This window comes from Podarcis tiliguerta, assembly GCF_965153285.1.
Source record: "Podarcis tiliguerta genome assembly, chromosome: 13".
Lineage (NCBI taxonomy): Eukaryota > Metazoa > Chordata > Lepidosauria > Squamata > Lacertidae > Podarcis > Podarcis tiliguerta.
Genome location: NC_139546.1, coordinates 48,225,617 through 48,246,003, shown reverse-complemented (window position 1 = coordinate 48,246,003; position 20,387 = coordinate 48,225,617). Strand labels below are relative to the sequence as shown.

The 20,387-nt window shown below is 50.4% G+C and overlaps 4 protein-coding genes across 17 annotated transcripts in view; 3 read left to right on the top strand and 1 right to left on the bottom strand.

Moving 5' to 3' along the window:
• TGM1 (transglutaminase 1) overlaps positions 1–5,193 on the top strand; it is a 56,952-nt gene extending 51,759 nt beyond the window's left edge. The window contains exons 14-15 of the mRNA XM_083410201.1: positions 1,867–2,003; positions 3,588–5,193. Coding sequence (XP_083266327.1) covers positions 1,867–2,003; positions 3,588–4,002 — 552 coding nt within the window. The 3' untranslated portion in view covers positions 4,003–5,193. The remainder of the gene's footprint in view (positions 1–1,866; positions 2,004–3,587) is intronic.
• Positions 5,194–10,592: 5,399 nt separating this feature from the next.
• On the top strand, positions 10,593–19,517 carry TINF2 (TERF1 interacting nuclear factor 2). Of its 11 annotated transcripts, none has more exons than XM_083410565.1 (11): positions 10,615–10,924; positions 13,173–13,400; positions 14,346–14,447; positions 15,408–15,509; positions 17,078–17,188; positions 17,325–17,424; positions 17,510–17,642; positions 17,734–17,771; positions 18,517–18,575; positions 19,061–19,134; positions 19,222–19,517. In XM_083410565.1, exons 1-11 carry the CDS (start codon positions 10,751–10,753, stop codon positions 19,262–19,264), a joined length of 1,164 nt encoding a protein of 387 aa, XP_083266691.1. In that variant the 5' UTR covers positions 10,615–10,750; the 3' UTR covers positions 19,265–19,517. The 11 variants fall into 11 exon arrangements, with proteins under 11 accessions (XP_083266692.1, XP_083266691.1, XP_083266688.1 ...); XM_083410562.1 differs by having other exon boundaries at positions 18,514–18,575; XM_083410570.1 differs by having other exon boundaries at positions 10,915–11,045; positions 18,514–18,575.
• LOC310663196 (large ribosomal subunit protein eL28-like) lies at positions 13,502–13,980 on the top strand. Its single transcript, XM_083410890.1, has one exon. It carries the CDS (start codon positions 13,550–13,552, stop codon positions 13,940–13,942), a length of 393 nt encoding a protein of 130 aa, XP_083267016.1. The 5' UTR covers positions 13,502–13,549; the 3' UTR covers positions 13,943–13,980.
• Positions 19,308–20,387, bottom strand: part of GMPR2 (guanosine monophosphate reductase 2) — a 269,008-nt gene continuing 267,928 nt past the window's right edge. For all 4 annotated transcript variants that reach the window (XM_083410619.1, XM_083410616.1, XM_083410617.1 and 1 more), the window contains exon 10: positions 19,308–19,932. In XM_083410619.1, coding sequence (XP_083266745.1) covers positions 19,737–19,932 — 196 coding nt within the window. In that variant the 3' untranslated portion in view covers positions 19,308–19,736. The remainder of the gene's footprint in view (positions 19,933–20,387) is intronic.

The following is a 20,387-nucleotide window of genomic DNA, read 5'->3' as shown; positions in this document are numbered from 1 at the left end:
GAGAGCCAGATAAATGTGGGACAGCATTCTGGGCCCATAACCTGTTGTTGGGATACTGCCAGGGAGACAAAGTCCATCTTGACCTCCATGTCGTCTCCGGACGTCCATTGATCTCCCGTAGACACGCAGTATCAGCTATTAGCGACACGAGCTCTAGAAATAGCTTCCCTCATTCTAGAGCCGATGCACGCTCTTATCAGCAGATATGCACAGTGAAAGATGCACTCAGGAGAGCATTATATAGAAGTTTATTCAGCGTTGGTCAGAACAAAGAAAACCATGACTGCCTGCTTGAGAGAGTTCCGGCAGTGAGAGAGAAAACGAAAGCAAAGACACAACATAAACATCATGTGAGACAGGAAATGCGCAGGCTGTGACACAAACATCCTGCTCCCTTTTAAGGTGGAACGGAAATATCCTAACATCAGCATGGAGGGCCACGGGGATGAGGTCCCACACCCATGGGACTATGCCTAGAAAACCAGCTGTTTGTGGTGGGGGGTCTGGGGCCACAGGAATGCCAGCGGATCCCAGGCAGTTTTCAACACCCCAGTTGACTCTAATGGATTAATTACGAGCATTTTAGTCCTGTTAAAAAAACAAAACAAGAACTGCAAAGAATATACAAAATTTGGAAAAAAAAATGATTATAAAAAGGGGAGATAAGGAAGAAAATACAGTGGTACCTCGGTTTACGAACAGCCCTGTTTACGAACTATTCGGTTTACGAACTCCGCAAAACCGGAAGTAGTGTTCCGGTTTGAGAACTTTACCTTGGTCTACAAACAGAATCCAAACAGTGGAAGGGCACTGGCGGCGGGAGGCCTCGCTAGGGAAAGCTTGCCTTGGTTTAAGAACGGTTTCGGTTTAAGAATGGACCTCTGGAATAAATTCAGTTTGTGAACCGAGGTACCCCTGTACAGTTATAAAAGGGGAAACCAGTGAAATTTATAAAACGTTAGTAGAAAGGGAAGATCAAGAAAACAAATTCAAAGAGAAAAGGAGGCAATGGGGCAGACGGGTTGTCAAAGCTGCTGGGGGGGGGGGAATGGAAGAATCCTACATTGAAAATGTTGTCTGTAAGAATAAAAGAAAATATGCTATATGGTCATTTACGGACCACATAGGTATCTCAAGCCATTTGCCCATGTTGCCATGCAACCAGTCCGTGCAGAATGTAGGCACCCTATATATAGAAAGGAGCAAACCAGTGATATTTTAGGGAGCAGGCTAGCAGGCCTTACATCATAGGAGCCCGCAGAACACAAAACACTGTTGCTGTATGTAGGTTTTATTTGTTTTTTATCTTCTATTTTGGAAATGTACATCCAGTTGTTGTTTTTTTTAATTTTGGGGGGGGGGCCCAAGAGAGTAGGGCCCTAAACGATAGCTTAGAATCATAGAATCATAGAGTTGGAAGAGACCACCAGGGCCATCGCGTCCAAGCCCCTGCCAAGCAGGAAACACCATCAGAGCACTCCTGACATATGGTTGTCAAGCCTCTGCTTAAAGACCTCCAAAGAAGGAGACTCCACCACACTCCTTGGCAGCAAATTCCACTGTCGAACAGCTCTTACTGTCAGGAAGTTCTTCCTAATGTTTAGGTGGAATCTTCTTTCTTGGAGTTTGGATCCATTGCTCCGTGTCCGCTTCTCTGGAGCAGCAGAAAACAACCTTTCTCCCTCCTCTAGGTGACATCCTTTTATATATTTGAACATGGCTATCATATCACCCCTTAACCTCCTCTTCTCCAGGCTAAACCTGCCCAGCTACCTTATAAGCTTGTTTAGCTTATACGTAAATCTGGAACTACTCACCCTTGACAATGCTTTCTGTGTTCTCTCCTTCCTCTCGTTCCGACAACAGTTGCTGGGCCCAGCTATCGTTGGACAAGAGACCCAAGTCCAGATTGTCTTCAAGAACCCCCTTCCGGTGACGCTGACAGGGGCCATCTTCCACATGGAGGGCTCGGGGCTCTCTACCCCAAATACAATGACAGTGGGGTGAGTAAACCTACCTTTCCCAGGATTCTTTGCGACAGGGCTGCCATTTAAGGGCGTTGTCCATCGGAAACAATGGCCATCTTCCCTTCGCCCGGAAGATAACCAGGTGCTATACGAAAGTGTTCAGCAAAATTCACATCGCGTAATTCGAATGCAATTTTAAACACTCAACAAATCAGAGCTGAGAGGAGGAAAAGGGCAAATAAAAAACTCCCCGAATTTGATTCAATCTACAGATCAAAATAATAATAATAATAAATTATTATTGTAATACAGTGGTGCCTCGCAAGACGAAAAGAATCCGTTCTGCGAGTCTCTTCGTCTTGCGGTTTTTTTCGTCTTGCGAAGCAAGCCCATTAGCGGATTAGCGCTATTAGCGGTTTAGTGGCTATTAGCAGCTATTAAAGGCTTAAGGGATTAGCAGATTAGCTGCTAAAAGGCTATTAGCGGCTATTAAAGGCTTAAGGGATTAGCTGCTAAAAGGCTATTAGCGGCTTAGATCAGCTGATAAGAGGCTTAGATCAGCTGTTAAGCGGCTTAGCGATCAGCTGTTAAGCGGCTTAGCGAACAGCTGTTAAGCGGCTTAGGGGCTTGGGGAAAAGGGGGGGGGGGGGAAAACCCAGGAATCGCAAGACATTTTCGTCTTGCGAAGCAAGCCCATAGGAAAATCGTTTTGCAAAGCACCTCCAAAACGGAAAACCCTTTCGTCTAGCGGGTTTTCCGTCTTGCGAGGCATTCATCTTGCGGGGCACCACTGTATTCAGAGCTTTTTTCCTGGGGGGGACACAGGGGTACGCATACCTCTAAACATTTTGTGAATCTAAATTCAGCCTCATTGAAGGGCAGTACTTCAATATGAATAGGAAAATGAGAGTACCCCTAAATATATTTTTTTGGGGGGGGAGCACATATTTATACCCTGCCCATCTGTCTGGGTTGCCAGATAGCTCCCTAGTTTTCATTTTGTCCTTAATTCAGGAGTTGCTTATGACAGAGGCTTTGGGGTGGAACCTTAAACCAAATTAGTGAAGAGTTGACCAAAGTAAGGCACAATGTTTCTAGTAAGAACCTGCAATTAGGTTCTTGCATACCCAGAATTGGTGGATTGGACTCCTCGAGCCCTGGCACTGGACCAGAACGTTGGTGGCGCTGTGGGTTAAACCACTGAGCCTCTTGGGCTTGCTGATCAGAAGGTCAGCGGTTCGAATCCCCGCGACGGGGTGAGCACCCGTTGCTCTGTCCCAGCTCCTGCCAACCTAGTAGTTCGAAAGCACACCAGTGCAAGTAGATAAATAGGTACCGCTGTGGCAGGAAGGTAAATGGCGTTTCCGTGTGCTCTGGTTTCCGTCACTGTGTCCCATTCCGCCAGAAGCAGTTTAGTCCTGCTGACCACGTGACCCGGAAAGCTGTCAGCGGACAAACGCTGGCTCCCTCGGCCTGAAAGCGAGATGAGCGCCGCAACCCCATAGTCACCTTTAACAGGATTTAACCATGAGGGGTTCTTTATGTTTTTACTTCTGAAACCTGGCCTTTCTGGAAACACAAGCCGGGGAACCTGACTCTCTCTTTTTCCCCCTTCTGCAGAAATATCGGCCCACACCAAACAGTGACGCTACGACAGACGTTCACACCTCTCCGTGCGGGCCAGCGCCAGCTGGTTGCCAGCTTGGACAGCCCTCAGCTCTCCCAGGTCCATGGGGTGCTGACGATCGAGGTGACCCAGGGACCCCCACGAGGCCCCTCGTCGGCTTCTCCAGCCCCTGTCCGGGGGTCTCCGGCCCGCGGACGAGCTTCCCCGGCCCACGGACGGGCTTCTCCAGCCCCCGCCCGAGCCTCGCCTGCACCTTCTCCGGCCCTCACCAGGGCGTCTCCGGCTCGCCAGCCGACAGGCCGCAGCAGCCCAGCCAATGCTCGCAGGTCTCCGGCCCGCCAGCCAGACCCTCGAGGCTCCCCCAATGTCCGTGGGTCGCCTGCTGTGCGGGCGGGGCGTGGGGTCTGAGGCAGACCTGTTTAGCTTTTTATTTTTTTTATTTTTAATGTGATGTACTGTGTGATGAATTGCATACGGTGCCAGCAGAACTGGGAGCAACATGAGGGGGGCATGTTATGAATGAGCCACAGAAGCACAGCAGTTCTGCAGGATGAGGGCATGCCAAGGCCTCGATATTCGGTTGTCTCTCAGCCGTCCATCACCCATATACAGCCCACCCTCCTGCCCCTGCCTCTTATTTGCCATTCCCCCGTTATATCTCTGCTTCCCCCGTCCCCTCACACAATTTGTTCTATTGTTCCTTCCCCTTTTCCTTGCTCCCGCTCCCCACAAAACTCGCGACTCTGAGCCCATGTCGACCTGCCCCTCTCTGCCTGTCCGTCCATCTTCCGCCTGAATGTTTCCATCGCCTCACATACACCTGCACTGTCAATTTCACTCTCTCCCAAGCCCAAGGGACCCTACAAATCCACTCCCTCTTTCTTGATCGCTGGGATCCCCCGAAAGATTTTTGTACTGGTTGTTCTCTTTTGCTCCTTCGCACACCTTTTTGTTTTTAAATAATACACTGAACCTCACTCTCTCGCACAGGCACAACACTCGCTCCCCAAAAAAGGCACGCAATGAGCTTCCGAAGGGAGAAGACGCACAGGGTTGTTTTTTTAAGTCGTCCTAAGTAAATCCAGCTTGATCCCCACCATATCCACTGCAAATTTAACGCCACATTTACATTAGATGAATCTTGCCACTTTTTTATCTCTCTCCTTGGGTCACCAGTACGAGGAGGTTATCATGAACTGGTTGTAGTGGGGGAAGGATTTTTCTCCCTGCCTTCCTAAAATGGTAACAGCAAGGAAGAGTAGGGAAACTGCTTGAGGCAGACTACTAACCCACCGCAAAATGCATTGATTGGCCATTGGCTGCCTAGCCTCTGTTCACTTATTTAAATGTATGCATACACCAAATGTCCACATTCTTCCTTAACTTTGCACTGAAACCAAGCTGTGCATGCTTTTAAAAAGAAGAGCCAGAATAACATGTTTATAGCTAGCCAGATGACAGCTCTGTGATGATGTGAAGATATGATAAATTGTGCTACATTTAAACTACATGCAAACGAGTGAAGCCAAAGCCTGTTACTCTTATTTTTCACACTTAATATAGGTATTTATTTGAAAATAAATGGTTTTTATCTCTAAACCTGGCTTTTTAAATGGTTTGTGTGGGTTTCTTTGTTTCTTGGAGCACTCAGCATGTCACAAACCCACATTAGCAGCTGTTGCATTTTGTGGTATTGTCCAGGCTGGCCTCCCCTCAACGCCACATTGGCTTTTTCTTGCACATCCTCTCTCTCCTATATAGTATTTGTACTGGTCTGTCATCACGCTGTGATTATGACAGCCACTAGGGGGCACTTCTTCAGCGATCACTCATAGCCAAGTAAGATTATGTTTCACGAACACGGTTTTAACGGTGAGTCCATAAGTGACTGTGGAGGCCAATTCTGGATCCACACATCCTTCCACAGTGGGGACATTGGTTTCTGGGCAGGAGTTGATCACAGTGAGGGTTTGCCAACGTGTCTTCCTCTTAGCGCGTTTCTCCCTTGCGTCCTGAGTTCGAGCGTCTTCAAAGCCCATGACACCTTTCGTAAAGGCTGTTCTCTGACTGGAGCGCTCGCAGGCAAGTGTTTCCCAATTGTTGGTGTTTATACTACATTTTATGGACGCGGGTGGCGCTGTGGGTTAAAGCCTCAGTGCCTAGGGCTTGCCGATCAATAAGTCGGTGGTTCGAATCCCCATGGTGGGGTGCGCTCCCGCTGTTCGGTCCCAGCGTCTGCCAACCTAGCAGTTCCAAAGCATGTCAAAGTGCAAGTAGATAAATAGGGACCGCTTACTAGCGGGAAGGTAAACGGCGTTTCCTTGTGCGGCTTTGGCTCGCCAGAGCTGCTTTGTCACGCTGGCCACGTGACCCGGAACTGTCTTCGGACAGCACTGGACCTTGGCCTCTTTGAGTGAGATGGGCGCACAACCCTAGAAGAAGAAGAAGAGAAGAAGAGTTTGGATTTGATATCCCGCCTTTCACTCCCTTTAAGGAGTCTCAAAGCGGCTAACATTCTCCTTTCCCTTCCTCCCCCACAACAAACACTCTGTGAGGTGAGTGGGGCTGAGAGACTGTGACTGGCCCAAGGTCACCCAGCAGCTGCATGTGGAGGAGCGGAGACGCGAACCCGGTTACCCAGATTACGTGACTACCACTCCTAACCACTACACCACACTGGCTCTCTCTAGAGTCTGTCAAGACTGGCCCGTACGGGCAGGCGTACCTTTACCTTATTACTACATTTTTAAAGATTTGCCTTGAGTCTTTAAACTTCTTTTGTTGACCACCAGCATTACGCTTTCCATTTTTAAGTTGGGAATAGAGTAGTTGCTTTGGAAGACGATAATCAGGCATCCACACAACATGACCAGTCCAACGAAGTTGATGTCGAGGAATCATTGCTTCAACACTGGTGATCTTTGCTTCTTTCAGTACACGGGCATTAGTTCGCCTGTCTTCCCAAGCGATGCGTACAATTTTTCGGAGACACCGTTGATGAAATCTTTTGAGGAGTTGGAGATGGTGTTTATAGGTGGTCCATGTTTCACAAGCAGACAGTAATTCACACCAGGCACGTGAATGGAGCCAAACATGGCTCTTTCAGGTATCCATTTGGGTCATTTCAGGAGGAGGAATATAGGAGAATTAGGGAGCAACATGTAGGGATGCGGGTGGCGCTGTGGGTTAAACCACAGAGCCTAGGACTTGCCAGTCAGAAGGTCAGCGGTTCGAATCCCCACGACGGGGTGAGCTCCCGTTGCTCGATCCCAGCTCATGCCAACCTAGCAGTTCAAAAGCACATCAAAGTGCAAGTAGATAAATAGGTACCGCTTCGGTGTGTTACGGTAAAATCTGGGTGCGAGGCTGCTCTGCCACCCAGCTCGTCAGACTAAGTCTGCGGGTCCCTGCGGAGGAAAGTGAGTTCAGCCGGAGACAGGAGCAAACTGCAGAAGATCCATGTTTATTGCGCAACAGGTTCAAGGCGAGATTGAACAGCCAGAAAGGGGTGACATGAACTTTTGAAACTTCCCTCCATGTCCCAGAATACAGTGCAAAATACATCCCAGTTACATCATGAATACATTAAGAAGAGGTTGGGTTACACAGATTACATCATGAATATATTAAGAAGAGGTTGGGTTACACAGGATTAACATATGGAGGAGGGAGGGGGGAATATGCAGAGCTGGAGATATGCTTAGATAAGCACATCCTGAGTAGCGGTGATGAGAAGACAATGGTCCATGTATGCATAGTCTGCCACCTGGCATTGCCCGGAGGAAAGGCTTGGCAGAGTGATTTGACAGGATTAGGGTCTTGACACCTTGCTTGAGGGATTATGGAGGACAGGGAAGGTGTCATGGAGTCCTAGAGAAATTGAGCAAATTGGCACGTTGATTTTCTATGAATTTTATAGATTTTAGTCCCTTTTGTCATTGACAATTGGAAATAAATGGATATATTGTAGCGAAGAAGGAGGTGAAGAAGACATGCCCCCCCCTTCCGTATCAGGTGGGAAGGTAAACGGTGTTTCCGTGCACTGCTCTGGTTCGCCAGAAGCGGCTTAGTCATGCTGGCCACATGATCCGGAAGCTGTACGCTGGCTCCCTCGGCCAATAAAGCAAGATGAGCGCCGCAACCCCAGACTCAGCCACGACTGGACCTAATGGTTGGGGGTCCTTTTACCTTACCTTTAGGGAGCAACATGACCTGCTTGGGGTCCTCCCTTTCCTTCTCTCTGCCCCCATGGGAGGCTTCCCCCACCCCACAGGCAAGAGAGCAAGCGAAGGGGAATTTCTGTGGGAAGCTGTGGGTGAAAGAGAGGCTGGAGGAGCAGATATTTCTGACACTTGTAGGTTCAGAAGCTGAGAAAGAAATATCCCATTATGGCATTGGGGAAGGGAAGGGAAGTGTGGGGAGGGGAGATGTGGTCATGGAGAGGGAAAGAAGAGCATGGGTAGGCAAACTAAGGCCCAGGGGCCGGATCCGGCCCAATCGCCTTCTAAATCTGGCCCACGGACGGTCCAGGAATCAGCATGTTTTTACATGAGTAGAATGTGTCCTTTTGTTTAAAAAGCATCTCCGGGTTATTTGTGGGGCATAGGAATTCATTCTCTCCCCCTTTTTTCCCCAAAATATATTCCGGCCCCCCACAAGGTCTGAGGGACAGTGGACCGGCCCCCTGAGGATAAAGTTTGCTGACCCCTGGTCTTGAGAGTCAACTGAGGCAGGGAGAGAGGGGTTGCTGCTGTAATTCCGCAGAAGGAAGCTCAGGGAAGGAAACTGAAGCAGAGTCATCCCTAGTAGAGATATAAAAGGGGCGGTAGTATTCTGCACTGCTTGGATTAGCAATTTCCAGTTAAAGAGCTGAGGGGGTGAGAGACACAAATTTTAACCATCACTGGATGAGAAGTAAGTTTCCTTTGAAATGAGTAAGGCTGACAAACTCTGCTCCTATTTCCTCTTTGACAGTCACAGTCTGAATAAGGATGTCTCATACCGTACATCTACTAGACCGGGGGACAGCCCCTTTTGAGACATATCAGAATTATCTCTGTTCGAAAGCTTTATTTTGGGGCAGTGTAAGGTAGTCTCTATGGGATGTGGGTGGTGCTGTGGGTTAAACCACAGAGCCTAGCACTTGCCGATCAAAAGGTTGGCGGTTCGAATCCCCGCAACGGGGTGAGCTCCCGTTGCTCGGTCCCTGCTCCTGCCCACCTAGCAGTTCGAAAGCACGTCAAAGTGCAAGTAGATAAATAGGTACCACTCCGGCGGGAAGGTAAACGGCGTTTCTGTGCGCTGCTCTGGTTTGCCAGAAGCGGCTTAGTCATGCTGGCCACATGACCCGGAAGCTGTACGCCGGCTCCCTCGGCCAATAAAGTAAGATGAGCGCCGCAACCCCAGAGTCGGCCACGACGACCTAATGGTCAGGGGTCCCTTTATCCTTTACCTTTAGAGGTGGAAGAAAGGCCAGACCCCTCTTCCTTCTGAGCTACTTGCTCCTATGACAATGCATCTGTACTTTACCAATTACAGCGGTACCTTGGTTCTCAAGCTTAATCCATTGCGGAAGTCTGTTCCAAAACCAAAGCATTTCAAAACCAAGGCGCGCTTTCCCATAGAAATAATGCAACATGGACTAATCTGTTCCAGACTTCTAAAAACAACCCCTAAAACAGCAATTTAACATGAATTTTACTAACGAGAGACCGTTGATCCATAAAATGAAAGCAATCATCAATATACTGTAGTATAAAAAAAAGACAGTATTGTAGATGATAAAAAATTAAGTTTTTGCTTCTTCTTACCTGCACTGATGATAGTCATTGTTTGGATGAGGGGCTTTTATCCATTTCTGCAGTCACACAATCAGTCAGTAGCTGAACTGGGTCCCACACAGTCACAAAAATGGCCTAAATGGCCTCAGCTCAGTATACCTGAAGGAGCATCTCCACCCTCATCATTCAGCCTGGACACTGAGGTCCAGCTCCGAGGGCTTTCTGGCGGTTCCCTCCCTGTGAGAAGTGAGGTTACAGGGAACCAGGCAGAGGGCCTTCTCGGTGGTGGGACCCGCCTTGTGGAACGCCCTCCCATCAGATGTCAAGGAAATAAACAACTACCTGACTTTTAGAAGACATCTGAAGGCAACCCTGTATTGGGAAATTTTTAATGTCTAATGTTTTACATATTTTTTTTAATGTGCTGTATGCCACCCAGAGTGGCTGGAGAAACCCAGCCAGATGGGTGGGCTATAAGTAATAAAATAAGTATTATTATTATTATTATTATTATTATTACAAGATGTGGATGTTGCCTCTCTCATGTACAGTGGTACCTCTAGTTACGGACTCGATCCAGGGTGCCGTTTGCACCCCGAAAAGTCCGTAACTAGAGCGCTGCTTCTGCGCATACGCAATAGAGCGTTTCTGCACATGTGGCAAGAAAGACGCAACATGAACCTAACGCAACACGAGGTATTACTGTACAGTATACAGTGGTACCTCAGGTTAAGTACTTAATTCGTTCCGGAGGTCCGTTCTTAACCTGAAACTGTTCTTAACCTGAAGCACCACTTTAGCTAACGGGCCTCCTGCTGCTGCCGTGCCGCCAGAGCACGATTTCTGTTCTCATCCTGAAGCAAAGTTCTTAACCTGAAGCACTATTTCTGGGTTAGTGGAGTCTGTAACCTGAAGCGCATGTAACCCGAGGTACCACTGTACACAAAACCCAGCCTGCAACAAAGCAATAATACTGGACCACACTGCAGGGTAGTTGTAGACTATATTCTTGCTCCCACCATCGGTTCCCCGACGTGCAGTATTAACCTCGGCCTACACTGCAGGGCAGGTGTAACGCGCTAGGCCCCGCCCACCTCCACCTGGCCAGGTGGACACCCTGCTCTGAAATCTGCATAAACTCCTCTTTCGCCCCACTTCCTCGTTCCTGATTGACTGCTGCTCTACGAGACCGCGGTTCCCGGAATGATCGCCAGGGGCCGCTGTGCGGCTCATTTTGAGCGGTAGCGGGGTGGAAACCGCGCGTCTCCAAGGTTTCCACGGAACGCCAGCGGATGTGACGAAAGCGCCGGGGTGACGTCAGGCGCATCCCCATAGAAACGCGCCGGAAGCTCGGCGGGACATTAAAAAAAACCGAAATGCCCCGGGTTAGCGGTAGAAGGAGGAGAACCGAGCGAGCGCCGGAGCTGCGAAGCGGCTCAGGGTCCCGCAGAAGCGGAGAGGGAAGAGTTAAAAGGGCGCATGCGCAGCCGGAAGTGAAGCCGCCGGAAGCCCGACCGAGGGCTAAGGGTTGCCAAGGGCAACGAAGAAGGGTATGACGCTTGTTTATTGGGTTATTTATTGCGCTTCTGTCGCGCTTTTCACCCGCACAGGGAGCTGAAGGGGGCCGGGACGGTTCTTCTGACCCTGCTCACCCCACAACAACCCCGCGAGGTGGGCTGGGCCGAGGGGAAGTTGGCATGGAGGGCGGTAGAGTTGGAAGGGACCCTCAAAGGTCATCTAGCCCACCCCCCTGCGATGCAGGAACCGGCCAAGGAAGGAGAGCCCACCGCCTCCCGAGGGAGCCCGTTCTTCTGTTTAATGGCTCTTAACTTTTAGGAAGGCGGAGAAAACGAAGGTCCTCCTCCACACGGCGGCGCACTGTTAACCTGCGGAACTCTCTCCCTCAGGAGGCAGCGATGGGTCAGATGACATCAAATAAACAAGGAATATTCGGTGTTACGTTGGAGGGGGGTGCCAGGAAACCTGGAATTACGTTCACATGTGGTGGCGGGGGGGGTGTAAATACGTACAATTTTTCTGGCAAAAGGTGTTTAAGGAGATAACACAGCAACTTTCACACCGACTTGGCCTGGGCTTACTGCTGTTTGTAGATCTCTCTGAATCAAGGCTGTTGGTCGTTGTTCTGCTTCCAGACCTTGAATCTCCCTTCCTAGAGAATTTAGACCGGCTCCCTCCTTGTTGTCTCTCTGCCATTGGCCTTTTTATTCCGTCAGGCCTTTGGAAACTGACTTTTTAAGGCAAGGGCAAGTGCTGCGATGGTTTTCTTGTTGTTACAATCAGTATTTTTAATCAATTTCTTTATATTTTTTCATTCCATCAGTGTTTAATTAATTGTTAATGGCTAACTTTTCTATGTTTTTTGCTTTTTCTGTTTTGCCTGCTTTTTTGTATTTTTATCTGTAAACCGTCCTGAGTCTCAATCTGAGAAAAAGGCGGGGTATAAATACTAATAATAACAGGAATCACTGGATTAAAGCTGACTGAAAGTCCAGAGGTAGCATTATTATCGATTTACGATGGGGTGGAAGGTTTGCAGGCTAGGAAGAACTTGCTCACAAATTTATTGACAGCTGCGCGAATTGTGATAGCTAGGTTAATCTGCGGAACTGGCTCCCTCAGGAGGCAGCGATGGGCACCAAGCCCGGTGGCTTGAGAATGAGGTCGGGCAAATTGATGGCTGCCAATGTCTACTAGCCAGTTTGCTCAGTCTCCACAATCCGGGGCAGCTTCCTGACGCCAGTTGCTGGAAAGCTCAGGAGGGAGAGAGGGGCTCTTGGGCTTTGGGTCGTCTTCTTGGTTTCTCACAGGCATCTATCTGGTTGGCCACTGTGAGAAGATGATGCTGGGCTAGAGGGGCCTTTGGCCTGATCCAGCTTCAGGGCTCCTCTTCTTATGTTCCTACGTCACCCAGGGAGCTTCATGGGCGAAGTGGAGATTTGAACCCTGGTCTCGCAGGTCTTATTAATCTGACACTGAACCCTACTACATGGTGGTGGGAGCTGCCTTCGTTTGAGGAAGGGGCACACAAAATGGAGGTGTGGTGAGCAATGGAGTGGGAAGCAGCTGGGGAAATTAAGCCGGTGCGGTAAGAGGAGCCAAGTGGATGGAGCCTTATTCTGTGGAAGGCGTGGGGTCGGAAGGGGAGATGGGGCTGCTGCCTGAGTGCAGAGGAGGCTAGGAAGCTGTGGGTGTAAGAAGCTAGGCCAAGAATAGTCTTTCTGAGTCCTGATTGTGGCATTTTTTCATTTACAGTGGTACCTCGGGTTACATATGCGTCAGGTTCCATACGCTTCAGGTTACAGACTCCGCTAACCCAGAAATAGTACCTCGGGTTAAGAACTTTGCTTCAGGATGAGAACAGAAATCGTGCTCTGGTGGCGCGGCAGCAGCAGGAGGCCCCATTAGCTAAAGTGGTGTTTCAGGTTAAGAACAGTTTCAGGTTAAGAACGAACCTCCGGAACGAATTAAATACTTAACCCGAGGTACCACTGTATTGCATTTCTATCTCGGCTTTTCCTCCAAGGAGCTCAACCTGGAGTACATTGCTCTCCCCACCTCTTCCTAATTTAATCCCCACAACAACCTTGTGAGGTGGGTTTGGCTGAGAGGCAGCGAGTTGTGTCCAAGGTCAACCCCTAAGATTCATGGCCGAGTGGGGATTTGAACCCTGGTCCGGCGCTCCATCCGCTACACCACGCTGTCTCTTGCAGTTGCCAACCTCCCGCTGTCGCTCGCTTCTTACTTTTCCTTCCATCCTTCTGCTTTTTCTCCCCTCAGGCGATGGCGGCCATGGAGGAGGAGGAGGCAGAAGCGATAGGAGGGGCAGCCCCTGATCCCTGCGTCGCGTTGCGGCTCGTGGCCGCTGCAGCCTGGCACGTGGTACAGAAGCAGCAGATCCACGACTTCCCCCGCGTCCTGGCGCTGCTGGCAGCCGTGAAGGAGGCGGCGCCTGACTTGGTGCACTTCCGGCACCATGCCAAGCTGCGGTTAGGCCTGCAGGCAAAGGTGGGTCTCAGGCCAACGTTTTTCGTGTGTGCAGATGTCATGCCGTGGCATTGGTGGGGTGAGGGGAGTTAAAAACGAAATAACCACTTTTCCGTTTCCGGCCGTCGCCGCGAGAAGAAGGATTCTTCTTCTCTGCCCATCTGCAATGGATGATATTGCTCAACTGCTCGAGTTTCCTTATCAAAAGGAACAAGCAAATATATAGCGCGGAACCAAACAACCTCAAAGCCCGCAACTCTTTCCACTACAATGGACTGATTCATCGCAAGACTGTTGGGGTGGAACCTGCAGCTGATGGGAAGGGCATTGTTGTGGTCCTCAAGAAGCATACAGGCCAGCGGAAGCCAGCCACCTCTTACGAGAAGATCACCATTAACAAAAATGCCCGTGCCACTCTTAGCAGCCTCCGCCACATCATCCGCAAGAACAACTTCCGCAAAGACCTGCGTATGGCTGCTGTGCGTCGTGCCAGTGCAATTCTACGCAGCCAGAAGCCGGTGGTGGTGGAGAAGAAGCGAACTCGGGCTACAAAGGCTACATAAAACAGTTGTCAGATTATCCAATAAAGGATTAGAACTAGGGGGGGGGAAACCGAAATAACCAGAGTGTTTTTTCTTTTATCTACCACTTGACTTGGGGTGAGACGCTTCAAAGCAGTTCACAAAAAGAATAAAACAATAAAAGTATCAGTAAAAAACCCCAGCTTAAAGCATATGTCAACATTATAAATATCTGGGTAGGCTGGCCTAAACAAAGAAGAGTCAAGTGAAGGCGCCAGCCTAAGGTCCATATGTCTCAGTAGCCTGGTCAGTCTTTGCTGGTTATCACATATTATTGCCAAATGGTTCTCTGATCCTTTCCTCCCACCCCTGTCCCACATGTTGTCCCAGGTCACCATAGAGGAGGTCAGCTCCCTTGACTTTCCTTTTTTTCCTCTTGCATCAGGTGATCATGAACATGCTTCAGGAGCAGCAGCCAAATGGGAAGATATACGACGCTCTGGATACGTTCTTTCCAGAGGGGGAGACTCAGCCCCACACCAAAGCTGTGAGTGTCTGCATATATGTTCAGCAGAGACAGACTCCCCTCCCACCGTGCCTCCTTCCCTGCCATGCTCCTTCTAGGCTGCCCACTTTTCGTTAAAGAGCAGCCATCCCTGCAGTTGGTCCCTTACCTTTCCCGCCCTGACATGGCCACAGTGATCCATGCGACGGTCGCCTCAAGGCTTGACTACTGTAATTCGCTCTATGCGGGGCTGCCCTTGAAGCTGTCCCAGAAACTCCAGCGGGTGCAGAATGCTGCAGCGAGGCTCCTCACGGGGTCTCTGCCATGGGAGCATATTCACCCAGTGCTTTACCAGTTGCACTGGCTCCCGGTGGAGTACAGGGTCAGATTTAAGGTGCTGGTTTTGACCTTTAAAGCCCTTCACGGCCTAGGACCCTCGTACCTACGGGACTGCCTCTCCCGGTATGCCCCACGGAGGACCTTAAGGTCCATAGCAACACCTTAGAGGTCCCGGGCCCTAAGGAAGTCAGATTAGCCTCAACCAGAGCCAGGGCCTTTTCAGCACCGACTCTGGCCTGGTGGAACGCTCTGTCTCATGAGACAGAGATCTGATTTCTTTCCGCAGGGCCTGTAAGACAGAGTTGTTCCGCCTGGCCTTTGGATTGGAATCAACTTGATCCCCTTCCCCTCTTTCCTTCTGTGATGGAACTCCTATTTGGGGCCTTCCCTGGCTTTTTCTGGCCCATGTAGGACCAGTCTAAATAGTTGGCAGTAGTGAAGATTTGACGTTTTCATTCCCAAAAAGTTTTTGATTTGAGTTTCTATTGAAATGAGGCTGCATTTTAATGTTGTATTTTAATCTTGTTTTTAAGTTGTATCTTAATCAATTGTTTTATATCTGGGGTTAGCCGCCCTGAGGTCTTTGCTGGGGAGGGCGGGGTATAAATAAAATTTATTATTATTATTATTATTACTGTGGCCATCTCTTCCTTTCACCCCCAGACGCCTCAGGACGTGGAGATGGTGCGGGTGGCTCAGGAGAACTTCCGGGATCTGGTGTTTGGGTTGCTGAGTGACCGCAGGGAGATGGAGAAGTATGTGCAGGTGAGGCTGGGGGACGAAGTTGAGAGGAAAGTCTGGCTGGCATGCATTTGAACAATGCAAGCTTGGTTGTGGGTTTGCTATCTGTGTTGGGCAGAAGTCGGGACTGAAGGGACAAGCTCAATAGTTCCTCCAACCTCAGACACTATGATCCAGGAAGGATCATTCTCTGCGGCAGCTCCTAAATAAGACAGCTTCTGGCAAATGCTGAAAACGCCATACAGTGGTGCCTCGCAAGACGAAATCATTTCGTTCCGCGAGTCTCTTCGTCTAGCGGTTTTTTTGTCTTGCGAAGCAACCCTATTAGCGGATTAGCGCTATTAGCGGTTTAGCGGCTATTAAAGGCTTAGCGGATTAGCTGCTAAAAGGCTATTAGCGGTTTAGCGGCTTAGAAAAGGGGGGTGGGGAGCGAAAAAAAATCTCAAGACTCGCAAGACATTTTCGTCTTGCAAAGCAAGCCCATAGGGAAATTCGTCCTGCGAAGCACATCGAAAAACGGAAAACCCTTTCGTCTAGCGGGTTTTCCGTCTTGCGAGGCATTCGTCTTGTGGGGCACCACTGTACCTATTCACCCTGGTTTTTTTGACATTTGAGGGTCTATTTCCAAGACCCATCTTGTTTTTGTGATTGCAATCTGATTGTTGCTATAACATGCCCTGGGACCTTGGGGCGAAGGGAGGGTTAACAAAGACGATGGCGATGATAGAATGGGACATGCTTTGCATACAGAACATCCTACATTTGATCGGGGCATCTTCAGTTAAGTTGAGAGATCATGGAAAATATTTTTTCTACCCAAGAGCCGCTTCAGGGATAAGGACCACCACATGATCTTTGTGGTCTCCCAACTCCCATACATGGTCAATGATCAGGGATACTGATCCTAGTGCCACGACTTCTGCAGGCCCGCACGGGCTTCCCACCCGGTAACAGAAAATGCTAGGGCAGGTGGATGCAAATGGACAATCTCACAGAAGGCCAGATCTTTATACAGTGGTACCTCAGGTTAAGTACTTAATTCGTTCCGGGGGTCCGTAGCCCAATTGGGCCCCCGGAGCCCAATTTCTGTTCTCATCCTGAAGCAAAGTTCTTAACCCAAGGTACTGTTTCTGGGATAGCGGAGTCTGTAACCTGAAGCATCTGTAACCCGAGGTAAACAAGCTTCAGGTTTATAAGCTAAACAGTTTATAAGCTAAACAGTTTATAAGCTAAACAGTTTCAGGTTAAGAACAGACCTCTGGAACGAATTAAGTACAGTGGTACCTCAGGTTAAGTACTTAATTCGTTCCGGAGGTCCATACTTAACCTGAAACTGTTCTTAACCTGAAGCACCACTTTAACTAATGGGGCCTCCCGCTGCCGCCGCGCTACCGGAGCACAATTCTGTTCTCATCCTGAAGCAAAGTTCTTAACCTGAAGCACTATTTCTGGGTTAGCGGAGTCTTTAACCTGAAGCGTATGTAACCTGAAGCATACGTAACCTGAGGTACCACTGTACTGAAGATGGGTGTTGGAATAGAACCTCGGTTGGAGGTTGCAATTGCAAACATCCTGGGATTTTTGCCTTTTAGGAGCACCTGGAAAAGGATTACGGAGAAGCCTTTATGCAGGTGGTCGAAGAGCTCTTTCACGATTACCTGTGGCAACTGGAGAAAACCCTTCCTGAGCCCCATTTGCAGCAGGTACCAGGCAGCAGTAACAGTAGTAGCAGTGGGGCATGGGCTAGAACCAAGCGGTGGAGAGGGCCCCGTGGCTCCGTGGTAGGGCACAGGCTTTTGGGCGGGCCTTGGTCCTCACTCTTGCCTCCCCCCTCCCCAGCTGCTGGACGCCGCCTGCCTCCAAGGGCCGAGCGGGACTCCCCAGCCGGACTCCAGCATCCTCTCACGCTACCTCTCCGCCATGGGGTACCAGACCTCAGGTAGGTAACGAAGGCATTTGGTTTGCGGCCCATGGCCTTCCTTCCCTTTGCGTCCTTTGTCTGCAACCTCTTCCCCTTCTTCCAGGATTACCTATGCACCCACCTTCTCCCCGCCTGTCAAGCACCCTAGTTCACAGTGGTGAGGAGGGGGAATATAGGACACTTGAGCCCTCCCAGGCGCACACATACAGGAGTAGTTCGCCCTGCGCCCAGGAACAGTAAGTGTCTCCCTGTCCTCCTCCTCGTTTCCGCGATTCCCCTGCCCCTAAACAGCTTGTTCTATCTTCTTCTTTTCTCTCCCTCCTTTAGGGATTCCCCCAGACGTCGACTGGGCAACCAGGGAATGGGTAGGTAATCCTGCTTCTATGAATCTCTCCCCACTATGTGGGCAAGTACAATTCTGGGAATTGAATGATGTTGTTTTTCAAATAGTTTACTCCAGCCTCCCTGCCTTGGTAACCTTCCATGTACATTGGGCTACAGGTCCCATCAGCCCCAGCCAGGGATTGTCATAATCCAAAAGCAACTGGAGGGCAGCAGCTGAAGAAAAACCACATGAAGACTCATGGGGGGGGGGGGTGCCAGCATTTGCATTTTTTGCAGAACAAATGTGCGGATTTTACAGTAGAAAGCAGGGTTGGCCAACCAGGTTTTGAGGGCTGGCTGTTTTCCCTCCTCCGTGAGATGCCTGTCCCCCGCTCCCCAAATCACCCCGCTTTTTCCAGTTCTGTGTTTCAGCCTCCCGTTTCCGGGAACTTCTCTCTCTCTAGGAAGGGAGCATATCGGGAGCAGACAGGGTGGAGGGGCTGTGGCATGGCGTAGGTTTGGAATGACCAGGGTTAGAGGAGCTCAGCAGGGACCTCACTTTCCCCACTACCACCCTCCCCCCCTTGCTAACTGCAGGGCCCTGACCTGACAGCCCTGCCCCCAATTTCCACATCCCTCCCCTTTCCAAAGGAGGGTAGAAAAATCCCGAGCTGCCACCACATTCTCCTTGCATGGACCTGGGGAGAAGACGCAGCCCTGGCTATGCAGGGGAGCAGCGAAGGATGTGCCAAGTACCCACAACCCCTTCCGTTCTCTTTCTAGACGAAGTCGAGGATATTGTCCTGGATTCAAGCAGTGACGGATGCAGTTCCCCTTTTGTCAAGGTGAGGAGCGAGATACTCAGCATGCCGTGGGGGGGCGGCGCGGTTTGAGAGTGCAGGAGGTCAGGCGAGGGCCTTGGCTGGTGTGTGTTGAAGGAACAGCTGTGGGGCTTCTCTGAAGCCTTTGGCTCAGCTCCGTAATTCCCCCATCCCCGCCTGAAGCAGCCAGCTGGGGCTGATGGGAGTTGTAGTCCAAAACCGAGGGCCCTCAGTTGCGAAAGGCTGCCATGCTGTGACTGTAAGCAAGCTCAAACATGTGCAACTGAAACAGCAGCATCTTGCTTCGCTGTTCCTTGTCAGATTTTAGAGTGCAAGCTCCTCAGGGCAGGGACCTAGCGCTCTGCAAAGTACCGTGGGCACTGATATTTAAATCAGGCTGGTGGAGATGGGCTGAGTGTGTCCCTTCTTGAGCTTGCAGAGGAGGTGTGCCGGTATGATTTGAAGGGGCTCAGCCAGCCAAGGCCTCTTCTCCCTTTCTCCTCCAACAGGGAGACTACCAGTGCACCAGGCACAACACCCTCATCCCCACGTTGCGGCAGTACCTTAGCAACACCAGGAATCAGTGAGTGGCTGCCCACCCACCCCCTCCCTTGCCTAGGAAGGTGTTCTTGGCCACACCTTAACCTCTTTCCTCCTTCCCTTCCTCCAGGTGCACTAGTTCTTCAGGCTCAGCGACACCCCACCTAACATGACACCCGCCCCGTCGGTCTCCTCTTCCAAACATGCCGGCACAAAGACATTTTCCGAGCTTTATTTTTGGTTTCGGCAAACGGTGCAAAAGTTTCTGGCGCTGTTCCACTGTTGCCTTTCCCAACCCATCTTTGGCCCACAGAAAACGCCTCCCCTGCTCCCTTTTCGAGTTTGGTCTCGGGAAGGAAAGACACAAATTGTGCAGCGCAGAAGCGGGACTGGCATACAAATACTGGAATAAAATGATGACACAGACACACGTCTCCTTTCTACTCACAAGAGGAGGGCGGTCTGCCTATACTGGACTGAGCGAGGAATGCAGCGGAGGGGAGTAAGGAGTGCCAGCCTGGCGTCGGGTGCGGGGTGGATTTGGTCGGCGCCAGGCCTGGTGCTTGTAAACCTGCCAGCGCTCCACCTGTGCAAATGCTCCCACTGGAGTGGCCCAGGAGCGGCCGCCGTCTCGTGGGGCGGAGGTCAGGGTTGGCTGGCCTCGCCGAAGATGGGGTTGGCTTGCTGGGTGACCCGGATGAAGGTGGTCCTGCGGCTGAGCTCCTTCAGCTTGGCAGCCCCCACGTACGTGCAGGTGGAGCGGATGCCGCCCATGATGTCCCGCAAGGTGTGCTCCACGTCGCCCTTGAATGGCACCTGCACCACCTTCCCCTCAGATGCCCTGCAGGGGGAGGAGGGAGATATTAGCAGCCATGCAGGGACTGTCCAGCTCCCCCTCCTCATACATTTAGCATGTACAGTGGTGCCCCGCAAGACAAATGCCTCGCAAGATGAAAAACCCGCTAGACGAAAGGGTTTTCCGTTTTGGAGGTGCTTCGCAGGACTAATTTGCTATGGGCTTGCTTCGCAAGACGAAAATGCCTTGCGATTCCTGGGGATTTTTTTTCCCTCCCAGCCTTTTTCCCAAGCCCCTAAGCCGCTTAACAGCTGTTTGCTAAGCCGCTTATCAGCTGATCTAAGCCACTAATAGCCTTTTAGCAGCTAATCCGCTAATCCCTTAAGCCTTTAATAGCCGCTAAACCGCTAATAGCGCTAATCCGCTAATGGGCTTGCTTCGCAAGACGAAAAAAACCACAAGACGAAGAGACTGGCGGAACGGATTCTTTTCGTCTTGCG